Source organism: Neofelis nebulosa, chromosome 3 (genome assembly GCF_028018385.1).
Source record: "Neofelis nebulosa isolate mNeoNeb1 chromosome 3, mNeoNeb1.pri, whole genome shotgun sequence".
Lineage (NCBI taxonomy): Eukaryota > Metazoa > Chordata > Mammalia > Carnivora > Felidae > Neofelis > Neofelis nebulosa.
The window spans coordinates 39,778,298-39,796,430 of NC_080784.1; the positions used below are offsets into that span (position 1 = coordinate 39,778,298).

Here is an 18,133-nt window from a genome sequence, read left to right on the forward strand (position 1 = left end):
TTTTTTTAAAACCAATAAAACATGAGAACATTTCTTGCTAGCAGGACTTTACTATTAAGACATATTAAAGGAAATTATTTAAGAAAAAAAGATACTAAGTGGAAATTTGGAAAAGCAAACGGAAACTTAGTATCCCAGAAATAGTCAATGTGTGGGTGAAGGTAAAAATCACATTTCTATTTAAAGCAAAAATAATCACCATGTACTAGGAGTTTTACAACATATACACAAGTAAAACATATGACAGTAGCACAAATGCTAGGAAGAGAGAAAAGAAAATAGCCTGTTGTAAGGGTCTCAAACTACACGTGAAGTAGTAAAATTTGAAAACAGACTGTGACAAGTTATAGTGTAAATCCAAAAACAATCATTAAAATTATTAAACAAAGAGCAAAGACAATACACCAATATTGAAGAAAGAATCACACACACACACACACACACACACACACACACACACACACAAATCTTAAACAAGGCAGGAAAACACTCTAGTTAAAACACAGAGATTGTAAATTGATAAAAAGCAAGACATCAATATGCTGTATGCAACAATTTTAAAGACAAAATTATAGATTAAAAAGCTAGAAAAAAAATCTAAATATCACACAGAAACTAAAAAGAAAGGGAGAGTTACTATGTTAATCTAAGACAAAGTGGATTTCAAAATAAGTAAGACCAGGAATGAGAGGGATCATTTCATGATAAAGGAACCATTTTATCAAGAGGATATAACATGCATAGCTAGGAGGAATGCAAAATGGTACAGAGACACTTTGGAATAGTTGGGAAGTTTCTTATGAAGTTAAACATATACTTAGCATACACCACAGCAATCACTCAATCTCACTCCCTTATTCCAAGGTAACTTTTTTTTCCTTTTTTCAAATTTTTATCTAAACTCCAGTTAGTTAACAGACAATGTAATATTAGTTTCAGCTGCAGAATTTACTGATACATCACTTACACACAGCAGCCAGTGCTCATCACAAGGGCACTCCTTGATACCCATCATCCATTTAACCTGTCCACAAACCTACCTCACCTCCAACGAACATCAGTTCGTTCTCTATAGTTAAGAGTCTGTTTTATTTTTCCCCCCTCTATGTTCATTTGTTTTCTTTCTTAAATTCCACATGAGTGAAATCAGACAGTATTTGTCTTTCTCTGATGGGCTTAGTTTGCTTAGCCTGATACTCTCTAGCTCCATCCATGTGGTTGCAAAGACAAGATTTCATTCTACTGTTTTTGGCAGAGTAATATTCCATCACATACATATACCACTTCTGTATCCATTAGTCAGTTGATTGCCATGTGGGCACTTACCATAATTTGGCTATTGTTGACAATGTGCTATAAATACTGTGGTGCATGTACCCCTTTGAATCGGTAGTTTTGTATCCTTTGGGTAAATACCTAGTACTTCAACTGCTGAATCATAGGGTATTTCTATTTTTAACTTTTTTTTTTGAGAGAGAGAGAGACAGAGAGAGAGACAGCATGAGCAAGAGTGGAGGAGGGGTAGAAAGGAGAGAGTATCCAAAGCAGGCTCTGCTCTACCAGTTTGGAGCCCAATGCAGAGCTTGAACCCAGGAACTGTGATATCATTACCTGAGCTGAAACCAAGAGCTGATCAATCAACAAACTGAGCCACCCAGGTGCCTTTCTATTTTAACTTTTTGAGGAACCTCCATAATGTTTTCCTCAGTGGCTGTTCCAGTTTGCATTCCCAACTGTGTAATGGGGATTCCCTTTCTCAGTAAACTCAAAACATCTGTTGTTTGCTGTGTCATTAATTTTAGTCATTCTGACAGGTGTGACGTGATACCTCAATGCACTTTTGATTTGTATTTCCCTGATGATGAGTGATGTTGAACAACTTTTCACGTGTCTGTTGGCCTTCTTTGGAAAAATGTCTACTCATGTCTTCTGCTCATTTTTTAACTGGATTATTTGTGTTTTGGGTGTTGAGTTTGATAAGTTCTTTATAAATTTTGGATACTAACGTTTTATCAGATACATCACTTGCAAATATCTTCTCCCACTCCAAAGATTGCCTTTTAGTTTTATTGATTGTTTCTTTCACTGTGCAGAAGTTTTTATCTTGATGAAGTCCCAATAGTTTATTTTTGTTTTTGTTCCCCTTGCCTCAGGAGACTTATCTAGTGCAAAGTTGCTATGGCTGATGTCAACAAGGTTACTGTCTGTGTTCTCTAAGATTTTAATAGTTTCCCACCTTACATTTAGGTCTTTCAGCCATTTTAAATTTATTTTTGTGTGTGATGTAAGAAAGTGGCCCAGTTTCACTCCTTTGCATATTGCTGTCCAATTTTCAGAACACCATTTGTTGAAGAGAATTTTTCCCATTAGATATTCCTTCCTGCTTTGTTGAAGATGAAATTGCCATATTGTTGTGGTTCATTTCTGGGTTTTCTATTCTGTTCCACTGATCCATGTGTCTGTTTTTATGCCAGTACCATAGTGTCCTATCACAACAGCATTGCAATATAACTTAAAGCCTGGAATTGTGATGCTTCCAATTTGCTTTTCTTTGTCATGACTGCCTTGGCTATTCAGGGTCTTTTGTGGTTCTATACAAGTTTTAGAATTGTTTATTCTAGCTCTATGAAAAATGCTGGTGGTATTTTGATAGAGATTGCATTAAATGTGTAGACTGCTTTGGGTAGCAGACATTTTAACAAGTTTGTTCTTCCAATTAATGATCATGGAACATCTTCATTTCTTTGTGTCCTCTTCAATTTCTTTCATCAGTGTTTTATAGTTTCCAGAGTACAGATCTTTTACCTCTTGAGTAGGTTTATTTCTAGTATCTTAGGGTTGTTGGTGCACTTGTAAATGGAATCCATTCCTTGATTTCTCTTTCTGCTGCTATATTATTGGTGTATAGAAATACAAAAGATTTCTGTACCTTGATTTTGAATCCTATGACTTTACTGAATTCATGTGTCAGTTCTAGTAATTTTTTGATGGAGTCTTTCAGGTTTTCTATATGGGGTATCACATCATCTGCAAAGACTGAAGTTTGACTTCTTCCTTGCTGATGTGGATGCCTTTTATTTATTTTTGTTTTCTGAATGCTGTGGCTAGGACTTTCAGGACTATGTCAAAGTAACAATGGTGAGAGTGGACATCCCTATCTTGTTCCTGACTGTAGAGGAAATTATCTCAGTTTTTCCCCACTGAAGAAGATATTAGCTGTGGGTTTTTCGTATATGACCTTTATTATGTTGTTATGTTCTCTCTAATAACCCTACTACATTGAAGGTTTTTATCACGAATAGATATTGTACTTTGTCAAAATTTTTTGCATCTGTTTAAAAGATCATATGGTTCTTATCCTTTCCTTTATTAATGTGGTGTATCATGATGATTGATTTACAAATACTGAACCACCCTTGCAGTTCAGGAATAAATCTCACTTGATCATGGGGATTCTTTTAATGTACTGTTAGATTTGGTTTGCTGCTATTTTATTGAGACTTTTTACATCCATGTTCATCAGGGACATTAACCTCTATTTCTCTTTTAGTGGAGTCTTTATCTGGTTTTGGTATCAGGGTAATGCTGGACTCATAGAATGAATTTGGAAGTTTTCCACCCTCTTCTATATTTTGGAATAGTTTGAGAGGAATACGTATTAACTCTCCTTTTAATGTTTGGTAGAACCCACCTGTGATGCCACTTGGCCCTGGAATTTGTTTGTCGGGAGAGTTTTGATTATTAATTCAATTTATTTTCCAGTTATTGGTCTGTTCAGTTTTCTATTTCTTCCTAAGTTTTGGTATGATATCTTTCTAGGAATTTATCCAATCTTCAGGGTTTTCCAATTTGTTGGCATATAATTTTTCATAATATTCTCTTACAATTGTTTGTATTATGTAGTGTTGGCTCTTAATTTTCCTTTTATTTTTATTTTATTTTGGTCCTTCCTTTTTCTCTTTCTTTCTTTTTTTTTTTTTTTATAAATGTGTCTAAGAGTTTATCAATGTTACTAAGAAATCCCTAGTTTCATTGGTCTGCTCCACTGTTTTTTTAGTTTCTATACCATTTATTTCTGCTTTAATCTTTATTATTTACCTCCTTCTACTGGCATTAGGCTTCATTTGTTGTTCCTTTTCTACTTCCTTTAGGTGTACGATTAGGTTTTTCATTTGAGATTTTTCTTGTTTCTTGAAGTAGGCGTGTAGCACTGTATACTTCCACCTTAGGACTGCTTTTCCTGCATATCCCAAAGGTTTTGGACCACTGTGTTTTCATTTTCATTTGTTTCCAAGTATTTTTTAAATTTCTTCTTTGATTTCCTGGTTGACTCATTCATTGTTTAGTAGCATGCTGTTTAACCTCCAGTATTTGTTGTCTTTTCAGTTTTTCTTGTGATTGACATCAAGTTTCATAGTGTTGTGGTCAAAAAAGATGCATGGTATGATCTCAATCTTTTTGTACTTTTTGAAGTCTCATTTGTGACCTAGTATGCGATCTATTCAGGGGAATGTCCCATGTGCACTTGAAAATAATGTGTATTCTGGTGTTTTAGGATGGAATGTTCTGAATATATCTGTTAAGTCCATCTGGTCCAGTATGTCATTCAAATCCATTGTTTCCTTGTTTAATTTTTTTCCACAGATGATCTGTTCACTGATATAAGTGGGTGATAAAGTCTCCTCCTCTTATTGTATTATTATCAAGGGGTTGCTTTATGTTTGTTATTAATTGTTTTATACACTTGGGTGCCTCCATCTTGGGTGCATAATAACTTCCAACTGTCAGATCTTTTTGGATAGACTCCTTTATTATGATATAGTGCCCTTCTTCATCTTTTGTTATAGTCTTTGGTTTAAAGTGTACCTTGTCCTATATAAGTATTGCTACTCCAACTTTATTTAGGTGTCCACTTGCATGATAAATATTTCTCCATCCTGTCACTTTCAAGGCACAGGTGTGTTAGGTCTAAAATGAGTCTTTTGTAGGCAGCATATAGATGGGTCTTGTCTTTTTATCCAATCTGACACCCTATGTCTTTTGATTTGAGCATTTAGTCCATTTTCACTCAGAATAACTATTGATGGATATGTATTTAATGCCGTTTTATTCCTTCTTTTGTCATGGTTTCTGGAGATGTTCTCTTCTTTCTTGTTTTTGTCACTTTGGTCTTTCCTTTCTACTCAGTTCCCTTTAAGTTTTCTTGCAGGGCTGCTTTAAACTCCATTAGTTTTTGTTCATCTGGGAAACTCTACCTTTCCTTCTATTCTGAATGATAGCCTTGCTGGACAGAGTATTCTTGGCTGCAAAATTTTCCCATTCAGAACTTTGAATACATCATGCCAGTCTCTCCTGACTTGGGAAGTTTCTGTTGAGAAATCTGCAGTGAACCTTTTGGGTTTCCCTTGTAAGTTAGGGACTTCTTTTGTCTTGTTGCTTTTAAGATTTTTTTTTTTCTTAATCACTATATTTTGCAAATTTAATTATAATGCCTTAGTGCTAGCTTACTTTTGTTGATTTTGATGGGAGGTTTCTGTGCCTCCGAGGATCTAGAGAAATTTTCTGCCCCCTTTTCTCTCTTCTACTGAGACTCCTGTAATATGAATGTTATTATGATTGATGGAGTAATTGAGTTCCCTAAGTATATTCTCATGTTGCATAATTCTTCTTTCTCTGTTTTATTCAGCTTCACTATATTTCATTATTTTATCTTCTACATTACCTAGTTGTTTCTCTGCTTCTTCCATCCTTGTGTTCATTGCATCAAGCCTGTTTTGAATGTTACTGCATTTTTCATTTCTGTTTTTAACTCTTTGTTAAATGTGGTAAGGACCTGCATGAAGTCTTCCATTATTTTCTCAAGCCCAGTAAGTATCCTTATGATTGTTGCTTTAAATTCTCCATCAGGTATGTTACTTATATCTGTTTCTCTTAGATCTCTGGCCATGGCCTTGTCTTCTCCTTTCATCTGGGCTAAATTCCTGTCTTGGCATTTTATCTAAGTTTCTATCCTCTTCTGTATATTAGAAAACTCCATTAGGTTTCCTGCTTCTAAGAATAATGGCTTTATGAAAGCGATCATATAGTGCCCAGGGCCTGGTACTTCAGAGTGTGATGTGTGCACTCTGCTGTTCTTTTCTGGCTGCTGTATCCTTCAGGCCAGTTGTCTGTCTTGCCTGCAGTTGACAGTGTTTGGTCTTTGGCCAGAATGGGTCAAGTTTTAACTAGGTATATTCTGGTCTGCTTGCTAAATAAGATATGATACTACTTCCACCTGAACTAAAGTCCTACAGAACTCTCTGGTTGGGAGCCATGGTGTGGGCAGGGGTTTCTGCTGGTGTTCTATGGAAAGGGAACCATGCTAGGATGGGGGAAAGCTTGACCAAGAAGGGCAGTAGTGTCAGAGCCCAGGGGTGCGGGGCTTGGTATAAGTAGGTTAGGCAGCCAGTATTGATGCTATGCTGCTTCCCACAAATGGCTCTATGTTTATGGTGAGGGCAGGGGAGGGAAATGGCACCAGCCAGCTCCTTTCTTCAAGGAAAGGAGTCCTTGTGCATGCTGTCTCTCAGGAAAGCAAGCTGAGAAGAGTAAATAATCTCCCCTCTGTGTGTTCTAGGTGTGTTTCAGATTGCTGTATCCACACTGTCTGTCTCCAGGTTGTTAGCCTGTGGTGCCCTCTGAGCTGTATCACAGCCAAGCCTGCTAGTCTTAAAACTCCAGGCTTTAGGGATGTGGTGTGGGCAGGGGCCTGTTACTGGTCTTCCAGGGGAGGGTCCCACCTAGGCAGAAATTCTTAGGTTGCTAAAAAGACAAAAGTCCTATGACATACTGTCCTAATCAATCTGAAGTACTCAAAGGAGTTAACTAAGGCTTTAAAGTAGTTATATTGGCAGAAAAACCTAGTGTGATATAAGAGTTCTGTCTCATCTGCTAAGCAACTCCTAGATTTTGTACCTATACTCATATAAAAGTGGGCTAATAAGGGAGTAGAGCTTCCAGCAAGGGAATTTTCTCCAATAATCCTCCAAGATGGCACAGGGAAACATGAAACAAAGAAAATGTCATTGATAGGCTGAATCTGGGGACTCTTTGGAATAAGCTAACCAATTATGTCAATCCATTGCTAGGGAAGGGACTCAATGAAAAAAGACTCAATTAGGTTAACTTTGTTATCCTTATGAGGCAGAATGTAGAAAATTACATGGAATAAGTGATAGCTATCTTCCTATTTTTGCTTTTTTGAACTGTTATTTTATTTTATTTTATTTTTTTTTATTTTTTTATTTTTGGGACAGAGAGAGACAGAGCATGAACGGGGGAGGGGCAGAGAGAGAGGGAGACACAGAATCGGAAACAGGCTCCAGGCTCCGAGCCATCAGCCCAGAGCCTGACGCGGGGCTCGAACTCACGGACCGCGAGATCGTGACCTGGCTGAAGTCGGACGCTTAACCGACTGCGCCACCCAGGCGCCCCTTGAACTGTTATTTTAAATTGCAGTTATTCTGTTTTTTGCTTCTGTTACTTTACATGAAGTATGTCAGACATTTCTATATATTTTTAATTTAGCCTATAAGTGAATTTACATCCCTATCTGAGACAAAATGGACACCAATCAGCTATTAATCTTGGAGATGAGAGTCACTTCTAGGCATGGCATGTGGGACAGAGAATGAGTGTATCTGTGGTTATAAATGGAAAACTGTACTAGGTTCAGCAAAAGCACCATTTGAACTGGATGGAGAAAGGGTGTGTGTGTATGCTGGCAACAAAGAAATGAATACCATTGTTTTGTCTACCAAAAAGACCCCCTTTTCTGTATTTTATTCATTCTTGAGGGAACTTTTCTATTTGCATTCAACCAAGTGTGTGCTGTCAATCACAGTATTCCATCCCTCTGTAATACAAATCAGAATCCTGCCACATAATATACTAAATTCAAAGTTAGGAAACGAGAATACTTTGGTGACAAAATTGAACACATAAAGTAATGCTGCTAATAATTATGTATCTAGCCATGTGAAAGAGCCCTGTTGTAAGGAATACAGGTGACATGCACTATAATGCAGAGACAATATAATAAAGTGTCCTGGTGATAATTCTTCATTTTAAGTGTGGCCTTGCCCTTTTTTCATAAGCCAGTCAGATTTGCTGTCACTTGCAACTACAAGAGTCCTGACACAATTCTCTTAGAAAAAATCAAGTAGTCTAGTAGGCTAGTATATAGAGTGCACAGGAAATATGGTAGAGGTACTCCTAAGAAACTTGGGAAAACTGAGAAACTTAGCATCTTAAGTCAGTTCCAAAGCCACTCTATTACAGTCTTTCTCTTGACTGTAACCTAACAGAAAGTACTACCACAGTAAGAAAAAGTCACAGATGGAAATAGTGGTAATGTCCATCCAAGCACTACATGTTTGCATCTGTAGGTAGGTAAGGATACCCTAAAGGTTTAACCTACTAATTGTGAGCATACATACCAGCTTACCTTAGCCTGTCCAACTATATCAAATTGCTATTTCACTCTACATAGGCTATTCTAAGCACAGAAACATACTTCATTTCTTTCAAATTTCAAACACTATTATCTGTCATAGGTAACTATGTCTCATACTTCACAAAGCTATCAGATGGGACTCTAATTTCCCAATACTAATTATACCATGCATGCCTATGTTGCACCTATCCATCTTCCACAAAGGCCAATCATTCAAATGTGCATAGACTGCAATTCTTTCCCTTCCTGTTTTGTTTCTGGGATCTTACATTATTGATTATTCTATGTGTTATAAATTAATTCTTCCCCACAACCATGAGAGATGTAAACTCCATGAAGACAGATACCTTTTCCATCATATTCATTGCTATATTTTTGATGCCTAGCACATAGTAAGTACTCAAAATTATTTGTTGAAGGCAAGAGTAAATAAATGAATAAAAAGCTAGAAAGGAATAATCTGTAAGAGATCTTCCATTTCTGAAGTTCCATAATTCTACTTGGAGAAGATCAAGTGTGACAATGGATTTCTGAGGGTTAGAGGCATCATCAAACTTCAGTAATACTTTTCTAGACAAACCTAATATAATTTTTCTTTATCCTTGACTTTACTTCAGATAAATTCACTTTAAATTTTGAGCCTCAAGATGAAATAATTAAAATAGAAAATGACAATAACAAATTATGCTTACTCTTCTTCCCATCCATATCTGCATGGATTTTCCGAGCCAAGAATCCACTTTTGTATATAGCAGCATTTGGGTCATGAGGAATGTCTAAGAATGGGTTGGTAGTACTCCCAATACGACTGATGGTCTTTGGATGTGTTCCATTAGCCTTCTCATCAGTTCCTTCAGTTGGAGATTTTTTTTTCTCTTCATCATCTCTAAAGGGAGAAAACACAGTTTGAGCACCTAACACAATATTCAATGAACAAAGTTATTTAGTGTAATAAACTATCATGTTTTCCAATAGTCCATCAGTCTTGATAAAAACACTATAATAAGAGCTATCACTTACTGTGTGTCTGTGTCAAATATTAATGATCATAAAGATCTTGTAAGATGGATATTAGTATCCTATATTACAGATAAGGAAGCAAACTGAGAGAGTTTAAATAAATTCCCAAGGCCACAGATCTAGTAATCAAAGAGAGATGATGGTAAGGTAATGACTGCAAAATCTCTAAAGCCTTTGCTCTTTCTACCCACTACCTTCATACCTGTCTTCTTTCAAAAGAGTGAGGATTCTTTTGCTGAAATCATGATTTTGATTTTGATTTTTACATGTTTTAGCACATCGCCAAGTACACAGAATACAATGAATAATTTTAGATTAAGTATAATGAATAATACTGAACCATATCCACCAAATAATCTCTTATATTGAAACCCCCAGTAAAGCTATCAATGTGGTAGGATGGTGGCGTCATTTAGTACTTTGGCATCTTCTAGCTACAATTTTCTCAACTGCCATAAAAATGTGGGGCACCACTGAGAAAACCAATTGCCCAGTCTTTTGTGAATCTCTGTTCCTTCAAGCAGGGAAAATCTTTTAATGTACACTTAGTATGAAGTTTGCAGAAAATGGATGCTTACATTCAATTAATAAAGAGGAGTGAAATGAAGATGAAAGCTAATAAACTGATAAACTGCCGAAAAACACAACACTGAATTAAGAACATTTGTCTTATTTCACCTGTTTCAATTTCTTGGCTTACCTTTGTTTTTACTGTTTATTAGACACTCATGATTAAAAATTTTTGATTAAAACTTCAAAATAACCACCACGAAAATATATTTAAAATAAACCACAAAATTAACAATTATCAAAGTTGTGCATTTGGTGATCAAATTAAAAATGTGTTTTTTTTCTCCATTGCTATTTGATTAAAGATAATCTTTTGTCTTCCTGCTTTAAAAATTTTTTATCACTACATTTTGTAAATTTAATTGCAATATGTCTTGGTGTTGGCCTGCTTTTTTGCTTTGGATGGGAGTTCTCTGTCTCCTGGATCTGGATGTCTTTTTCCTTTCCCAGATTAGGGATGTTTTCATCTATTCTTCCCTCAAATAAATTTTCTGCCCCCTTTTCTGTCTTCTTCTTTTGGCACTCCTATAATGTTATTATGCTTGATTGAACCACTGAGTTCCCTAAGTCCAGTCTCATGTTGCATAATTCTTCTTTCGTTCAGCTTCGTTTCTTTCAATTATTTTGTCTTCTAGGTCATTGTTCCTCTACTACTTACAGCCTGCTGTTCATTGCATCAAGCATGTGTGTAATCTTGTTTATTGCACTCTTATCTCTGAATGGTTCTGTTTTCACTTTTTTATTTCTGTGGCAAGGGTCCCCTGGATGTTTTCTATACTTTTTTTAAGCTCAGTGACTATCCTTATAATTGTTGCTTTAAATTCTCAATCATGAATGTTACTTATATCTTTTTCTTAGATATCTGGCTGTGGATGTAATTTGTTCTTTCATTTGGTATAAATTCCTCTATCTTGACATTTTGTCTAAGGCTTTGTCTTTTTTTCTGTGCTAGAAAAGCTAGTTATTTTTCCTGCTCCTGAAAGCAATGGCTCCTTAAGGAAGAGAATATGTAATGTCCTAGACCTGGTGATTCAGGGATTTTCTCTGGTGTGTGCTGTCTCTGCTCTGCTATTGTGCTTTGGCTGCTGTATCCTTCAGGCTGGTCATCTGCAGAGGCTCTCCTTGCCTTCTGTGAGCAGTGTTTGTTCCCTGGTCTGAATGTGGCAAGTTTTATGTAAATTTGCACTGGTCGACTTGTAAAATGAGACCTGACACAACCTCCACAAGAACACTATGGTCAGTAGACATGGTATGGGCAATGGTTTCTGCTGGTCATCTGGGGTTGGGGCCCACCATGCTGGGAATGAGGCATGCTTGCCTGATAAGGGCAGTCCCACCATAATGTAGGGAGTTAGGGCCTGGTGTATGCAAGTTAGGCAGCCAGTGTTGGCAATATGCTACTTCTGGTAGGTGGCTGTGTTTTTGGTGAGGGGTTGGGGATGGAATTGGCACTAGCCAGCTCCTTTGTTCCTGAAGAGATATCTCTGTGAATGCTTCCCATCAGGCACATGCCCCAAGAGTGAATAATCTCCCTCTTGGGTGCCCCAGGCATTTTTCAGATTGCTGCTTCCATGCTGTTGCCTTTGGTTGGTTTGCCTGCCTTCTCTCCAGGAGCAGCACAGTGCCCTCTGGACTATATCCCAGGCAAGCATCCTGACCTTTAAAAATCCAGGCTCTTGGGTCACTTGGGAGGCTTAGTCAGTTAAGTATCTGACTTTGGCTCAGATGATGATCTCAAGGGTCATGGGTTGGAGACCAGTATTGGGCTCTATGCTGAAAGTGCAAAGCCTGCTTCAGGTTCTCTGTTTCCCTCTCTCTCTGCCCCTCCTCTCTTGCTCTCTCACTCTTAAAAACAAACATTTTTTAAAAAAAAAATACAGGTTCTAAGCAAGTTCTCATGATATCCAGCCCGTCTTGTTTTCCAAGGCAATGACTTTGAGGCAATATTCTCCTTGTGTGTTGCTCTCTCTCTCATCCTTTTCTGTGACCACAACTCTCTCCCCTCTGTAGCACCTGGAATCAGTTTCTCCCCTAAACCATATCTCCGTACTTCCTACATTCTTTGATGAGGATTCTTCTCTCCCTTAAGTTGTGGAGTTTGTTGTCAGTCTTCATGTCAATTTCTGGGTTATTTAGGATGATCTGATAGTTATCTAGTTGTGTTCACAGGACAACATGAGCCTAGGATCCTCCTACTCTGCTGTTATCCTCTTCTCCCTCTGGAATTACTGATTTATGCATGTAAGAGATTTAATTATTTATTCATTTATTTTAAATTAATGGCCACTATTGATTTTCACAAAACTATCTTCCGAAGGCTGCAAAAATCCTGGAAAATCATAATTAGTTACTGTGTGGATCAGATTTCCTCTTCTATGTTGCTTTATTAAAATTTTTTTTGCATGTAGTTGACCATTTAATGTGAGATATTTAAAGTATATAGTATGAGGATTTAATATACATCATGAAAGGGGTCCCTCATTGAGTTAACACACTCCTCACCTCACACTTATATATATATATACACACATATATATATAAATTTATATGTATATATATAAATATGTACATATATATAATATATATATACACACTTATACATATATAAATATGTAAAATTATATGTATATATAAATATATACATATATAAAAATATATGTATATATATATATATATATAAATTTTGTGTGTGAAGATATGTAAATTCTATTCTTAGAAAATTTCAACTATTCAATGTACTGTTATCAACTGTACTCAGCATGTTATACATTACTTCCTTAGATTGTATCCATCTTATAACTGAAAATTTATATTCTTTTACCACTTGTTCCCTACTTCCCTCACAACTCAACTCTTGAAAGTGACATATTCTTCACTGTTGTAAATTCAACTTTCTTTTAAAATTCCACATATTACAATACAACAAGGGATACCATGTAGTATTTGTCTTTCTCTGTCTTCAGTTAGCATAATGGCTTCCAGATTCATTCATGTCTACTACCTATGACAAGATTTCACTCTTTTATAAGGGTGTGTAATATTCCATTGTGTATATATAGTTGTATCCATACATCTGTAGATAGACACTTAGGTTTTCCCCATACTTTGGATATTATAAATAATTTTTCTATAAATATGAGAGTACAGGTAATTCTTTCAGATAATTATTTTGTGTTCTTTGGCTATATATTCAGAAGTGGGATTATTGGTAGTTCTATTTTTAATTTGTTGAGGAACCTCCATGCTGTTTGCCATAGCAACTATACAGGTTAACATTTCCACAAACAGTGTAAATATCTTTCCCACTTAGTAGGTTGCCTTTTTATTTTGTTAACGGTTTCCTTTGTTGTGTGGAACTATTTAGTTTGATGTGGTCTCACTTAATTTTGCTCTTGTTCCTAAATCTAAAAATTCACTATCAAGACCAATGTCAAAGAGCATACTCTTTAGATTTTCTTCTACGAGCTTTATGGTTTCAGGTCTTATATTCAAAGATTTAATCCATTTTGAGTTGATTTTTGTGTAAAGTAGAAGACAGAGGTCGAATTTCATTCTCTTCCATGTGGATACCCAATTTTCCTAAAAACCATTTCTTGGATACATAATCTTTTCCCCACTGTATATTCTTGGCTGTCCTGTTAAAAATTAATTGAACAAACTCTATGAGTTTATTTCTAGGCTCTCTATTCTGTTCCATTGATCTGTGTCTGTTTTTTACATCAATACCAAACTGCTGATTACTATAGATTTGTAATATAGTTTGAAATCAGGAATTATAATGCTTCCAGCTTTGTTCTTCTTTCTGAAGATTGCTGTGGTAAGATATCACAAAAAAGAGAACTATAGGCCAATATTTCTCATTAATATAGATGTAAACTTGTCAACAAAATATTAGAAAAGTAAAGCCAACAATATATTTAAAAAAATTATACACCATGGTCAAGTGGGATTTATTCTGTGCATGCAAGTGTGGTTCAATATTTGCAAAACATTCAACAAGATATGTCACAGCAATAAGAGAAAGGATAAAAAAAAAATATTTTAATACATGCAGAAAAAGCTTTCTACAAAGTACAATTTTCATTCATGATTAAAATCATCTGCAAAGTCTGTCTAGAGCTAACATATCTCAATATAATAAAGGCCTCATATGAAAAACCCACAGCCAAAATCATACACAATGGGAAAAAATTGGAGAGCTTTTCTGGTCAGGTGAGGAACAAAACAAGGATGTCCACTTTCACCACTCTTATTCAACATGGTACTAGAAATCCTAGCCACAGAAATTAAACAAAAGAAATAACAGGCATCCAAATTGGTAAGGAAGAAGTCAAACTTTTACTATTTACTATTTGCATATGACATGATAGAAACCCTAAAGACTTCACCAAACAACCACCAGAACTGATAAATGAATTCAGTAAATTTGCAGGATACAAAAATCAATTGAATTCCTATACTCTCATAATGAAACAGCAGAAACAGAAATTAATAATTCCATTTAACAGTAAGATACCTAGCAATAAACATAACTAAAAAGGTGAAAGACCTGTACTCTGAAAACCATAAAACATTGATAAAAAGGGGTGCTATGTGGCCGAGCTGGTTAAATGTGACTCTTGATTTCGGCTTAGGTTATGATCTCACAGTTCATAGAGTTTGAGCCCTGCATCAGGTTTTGCACTGACAGTGCAGACCCTGCTTGGGATTCTCTCTCTTTGTCCTCTGCACACACTCTATTTCAAACTAAACAAATAAAAATAAAAAAAAAAACACTGATAAAAGAAATTCAAGACAATGTGAAGAAATGGAAAGACAATCCATGCTCATGGATTGGAAGAACAAATTTTTTAAAATGTTTAAACTACTTAAAGCAATCTACAAATTTAATGCAATGCCTATTAAAATACCACCAGCACTTTCTACAAATCTGGAATTAAGAATCCTTGGGTGGCTCAGTCGGTTAAGCATCCGACTCTTGATTTTGGCTCAGTTTGTGAGATTGAGCCCCACACTGGGCTCTGTGCTGGCAGCGTAGAGCCTACTTGGGTTTCTCTCTCTCCCTCCCCTGCTGTCTCCCTCAAAATAAACACACTTTTTAAAAAAAGAATCCTAAAATTTGTATAGAACCACAAAAGTTTACTCCAAATAGCCAGAGCAATCTCGAAAAAGAAACACAAAACTGGATGTATTACAATTCCAGACTTCAAGTGATATTACAAAGCTGTAGTAATCAAAATAGTATGGTACTGGCATAAATACAGACACGTGGATCAATGGAACATAATAGAAAACTCAGAAATGAACTTAGAACCGTATGATCAATTAATCAACAAGGCAGGAATTAATATACAATGGGAAAAAGACAGTCATTTTAAAAGTTTTTATTTAAATTCCAGTTAGTCAACACACTGTGTAATATTAGTTCCAGGTGTACAAAATAGTGATTCAACACTTCCATACATGCCTCAGTGCACTCCTTCATCCCGATCGCTTGTTTAACCCATCCCCCAATCTGCCTCCCGTTCTGGTAACCATCAGTTTGTTCTCTATAGTTAAGAGTCTGTTTCCTGGTTTGCTCCTCTTTTTTCCCCTTTGTTCATTTTTTTTGTTTGTTTCTTAGATTCTGCATATGAGTGAAACCATACAGTGTATATCTCTCTGACTTATTTGATTTAGTATAATACTTTCTAACTCCATCCACGTCATTGCAAATACAAGATTTCTTTCTTTTTGATGGCTGAGTAATATTCCATAGTGTGTGTGTGTGTGTGTGTGTGTGTGTGCGCGCGCACACACACACAATGTCTTCTTTTCATTCATTAGTCAATGAACACTTGGGCCGCTTTAAAATGTGGCTATTATAGGGGCGCCTGGGTGGCTCAGTCGGTAGGGCGTCTGACTTCAGCTCAGGTCATGATCTCGAGGTCCGTGAGTTCGAGCCCCGCATCGGGCTCTGGGCTGATGGCTCAGAGCCTGGAGCCTGCTTCTGATTCTGTGTCTCCCTCTCTCTCTGCCCCTCCCCGTTCATGCTCTGTCTCTCTCTGTCTCAAAAATAAATAAAACGTTAAAAAATTTTTTTTTAAAAATAAAATGTGGCTATTATAGATAATGCTGCTGTAAACACCAGAGTGCATGTATCTCTTCCAATTAGTGTTTTTGTATCCTTTGGGTAAATACCTAGGAGTGCAATTCCTGAATCTTAGGAATCTAGTTCTATTTTTTTAAGGTTTATTTTATTTTTGAGAGAGAAAGAGAGAGAGAGTATGAGTCAGGGAAGGGGAGAGAGAGAGATGGAGACACAGAATCTGAAGCAGGCTCCAGGCTCTGAGCTGTCAGCCCAAAGCCCGATGTGGGGTTCGAGCTCATAGACTGTGAGATCATTACCTGAGCTAAAGTTGGTGCTCAACCAACTGAGCCACCCAGGTACCCCAGGGTAGTTATATTTTAACTTTTTGAAGAACCTGCATGCTGTTTTCTACAGTGGCTGCACCAGTTTGCATATCTACCAACAGTGTGAGATGCTTCCCCTTTCTCTGCATCCTTGCCAATACCTGTTGTTTCTTGTACTGTTAATTTTAGCCATTCTGACAGGTATGAGGTTATTATCTTATTGTAGTTTTGAGTTGCATTTCCCTGATGATAAGTGAGGCTGAGCATAATTTCATGTGTCTGTTGCCCATCTGTATATCTCCTTTGTAAAAATGTCCATGTCTTCTGCCCATTTTTTAACTGGATTATTTGCTTCTTGGGTTTTGAGTTTAATAAATTCTTTGTATGTTTTGGATACTCATCCTTTATCAGTTATGTCATTTGCAAGTATCTTCTATTCTATAGGTTACCTTTCAGTTTTGTGGACTGCAGATAGTCTCTTCAACAAATGGTGCTAGGAAAACTGGATAGATAAATGCAAAAGAATGAAACTGGACCATTTTTTTCACCATACACAAAAATAAACCCAAAATGGATTAAAGGCCTAAATGTGTGAGCCCTAACCATAAAAATCGTAAGAGAACATAGGCAATAACTTCTCTGACATCAGCTGTAGCAACATTATTTCTAGGTATGTCTCCTAAGGCAAGGGAAACAAAAACAAAAATAAGCTATTGGAAATACATCAGAATGAAAAACATCTGCACAGTGAAGGGAATCATCAGCAAAATTGAAAGGCATGTAATACACGAACATACACAGATGCACTCATGCTCACCCTGGAATATTACTCAGCCATAAGAAAGAATGAAATCTTGCCATTTGCAACAACATGGTTGGAGGTAGAGAGTATAATGCTAAGCCAAGTAAGTCAGTCAGAGAAAGACAAATGATCTTACTCATGTGTGGAATTTAAGACACAAAACAAATGATTACAGGAAAAATAAAAAGAGAAAACTGAAGAACAGATTCTTAACAATAGCAAACAAACTGATGGTTACCAGAGGGGAGGTGGGTAGGTTTATAGGTGAAATAGGGGAAGGGGATTAAAGAGTATACAATAAAGAATATATAATAAATAAAAAAAAAATTTAAACAAAGATTTAAATAGGTTTGGCTATTTGACATCTTTTGTGGTTCCAGGCAAATTTTAGGAGTGTTCTATTTTTGTGAAAAAGTGGTATTGGAATTTTGATAGGGATTGCACTGAATCCATAGATTGCTTTGTGTGGTACAGAGACGTTAGCAATATAATTATGCCAAGCAGTAGACACAAAATACTTTTCCCATTTATTTGTGCCCTCTTCACTTTCTTTTATCAGTGCCTTATAGTTTTCAGTGTACAGTCTTTCACTTCCTTCATTAAATTTATTCCTGGGGCACCTGGGTGGCTGAGTCAGTTAAGCGTCTGACTTCGGCTCAGGTCATGATCTCACAGTCCATGAGTTCAAGTCCTGTGTCGGGCTCTGTGCTGACAGCTCAGAGCCTGGAGCCTGCTTCAGATTCTGTCTCTGTCTTTCCCTGCCTCTCCCCTACTTGCACTCTGTCTCTCTCTCTCTCTCTCAAAAAAATGAATAAAACATTAACATTTTAAAAAATATTTATAACTAAGTATTT

At 36.4% G+C, this 18,133-nt stretch overlaps 1 protein-coding gene across 24 annotated transcripts in view; it reads right to left on the bottom strand.

Annotated features, from left to right (window-relative positions):
- Nucleotides 1–18,133, bottom strand: part of PSD3 (pleckstrin and Sec7 domain containing 3) — a 747,126-nt gene that overhangs the window by 165,840 nt on the left and 563,153 nt on the right. For 23 of the 24 annotated variants that reach the window (XR_009259079.1, XR_009259078.1, XM_058720427.1 and 20 more), the window contains one exon: nucleotides 9,187–9,380. Coding sequence is in view for 22 of the 24 variants with exons in the window: in XM_058720427.1 (XP_058576410.1) it covers nucleotides 9,187–9,380 (194 nt within the window). In the remaining 2 variants the exon portion in view is untranslated. Of the gene's footprint in view, nucleotides 1–9,186; nucleotides 9,381–18,133 lie in introns of those variants that run through there. The other variant, XM_058720439.1, reaches the window with a different exon arrangement.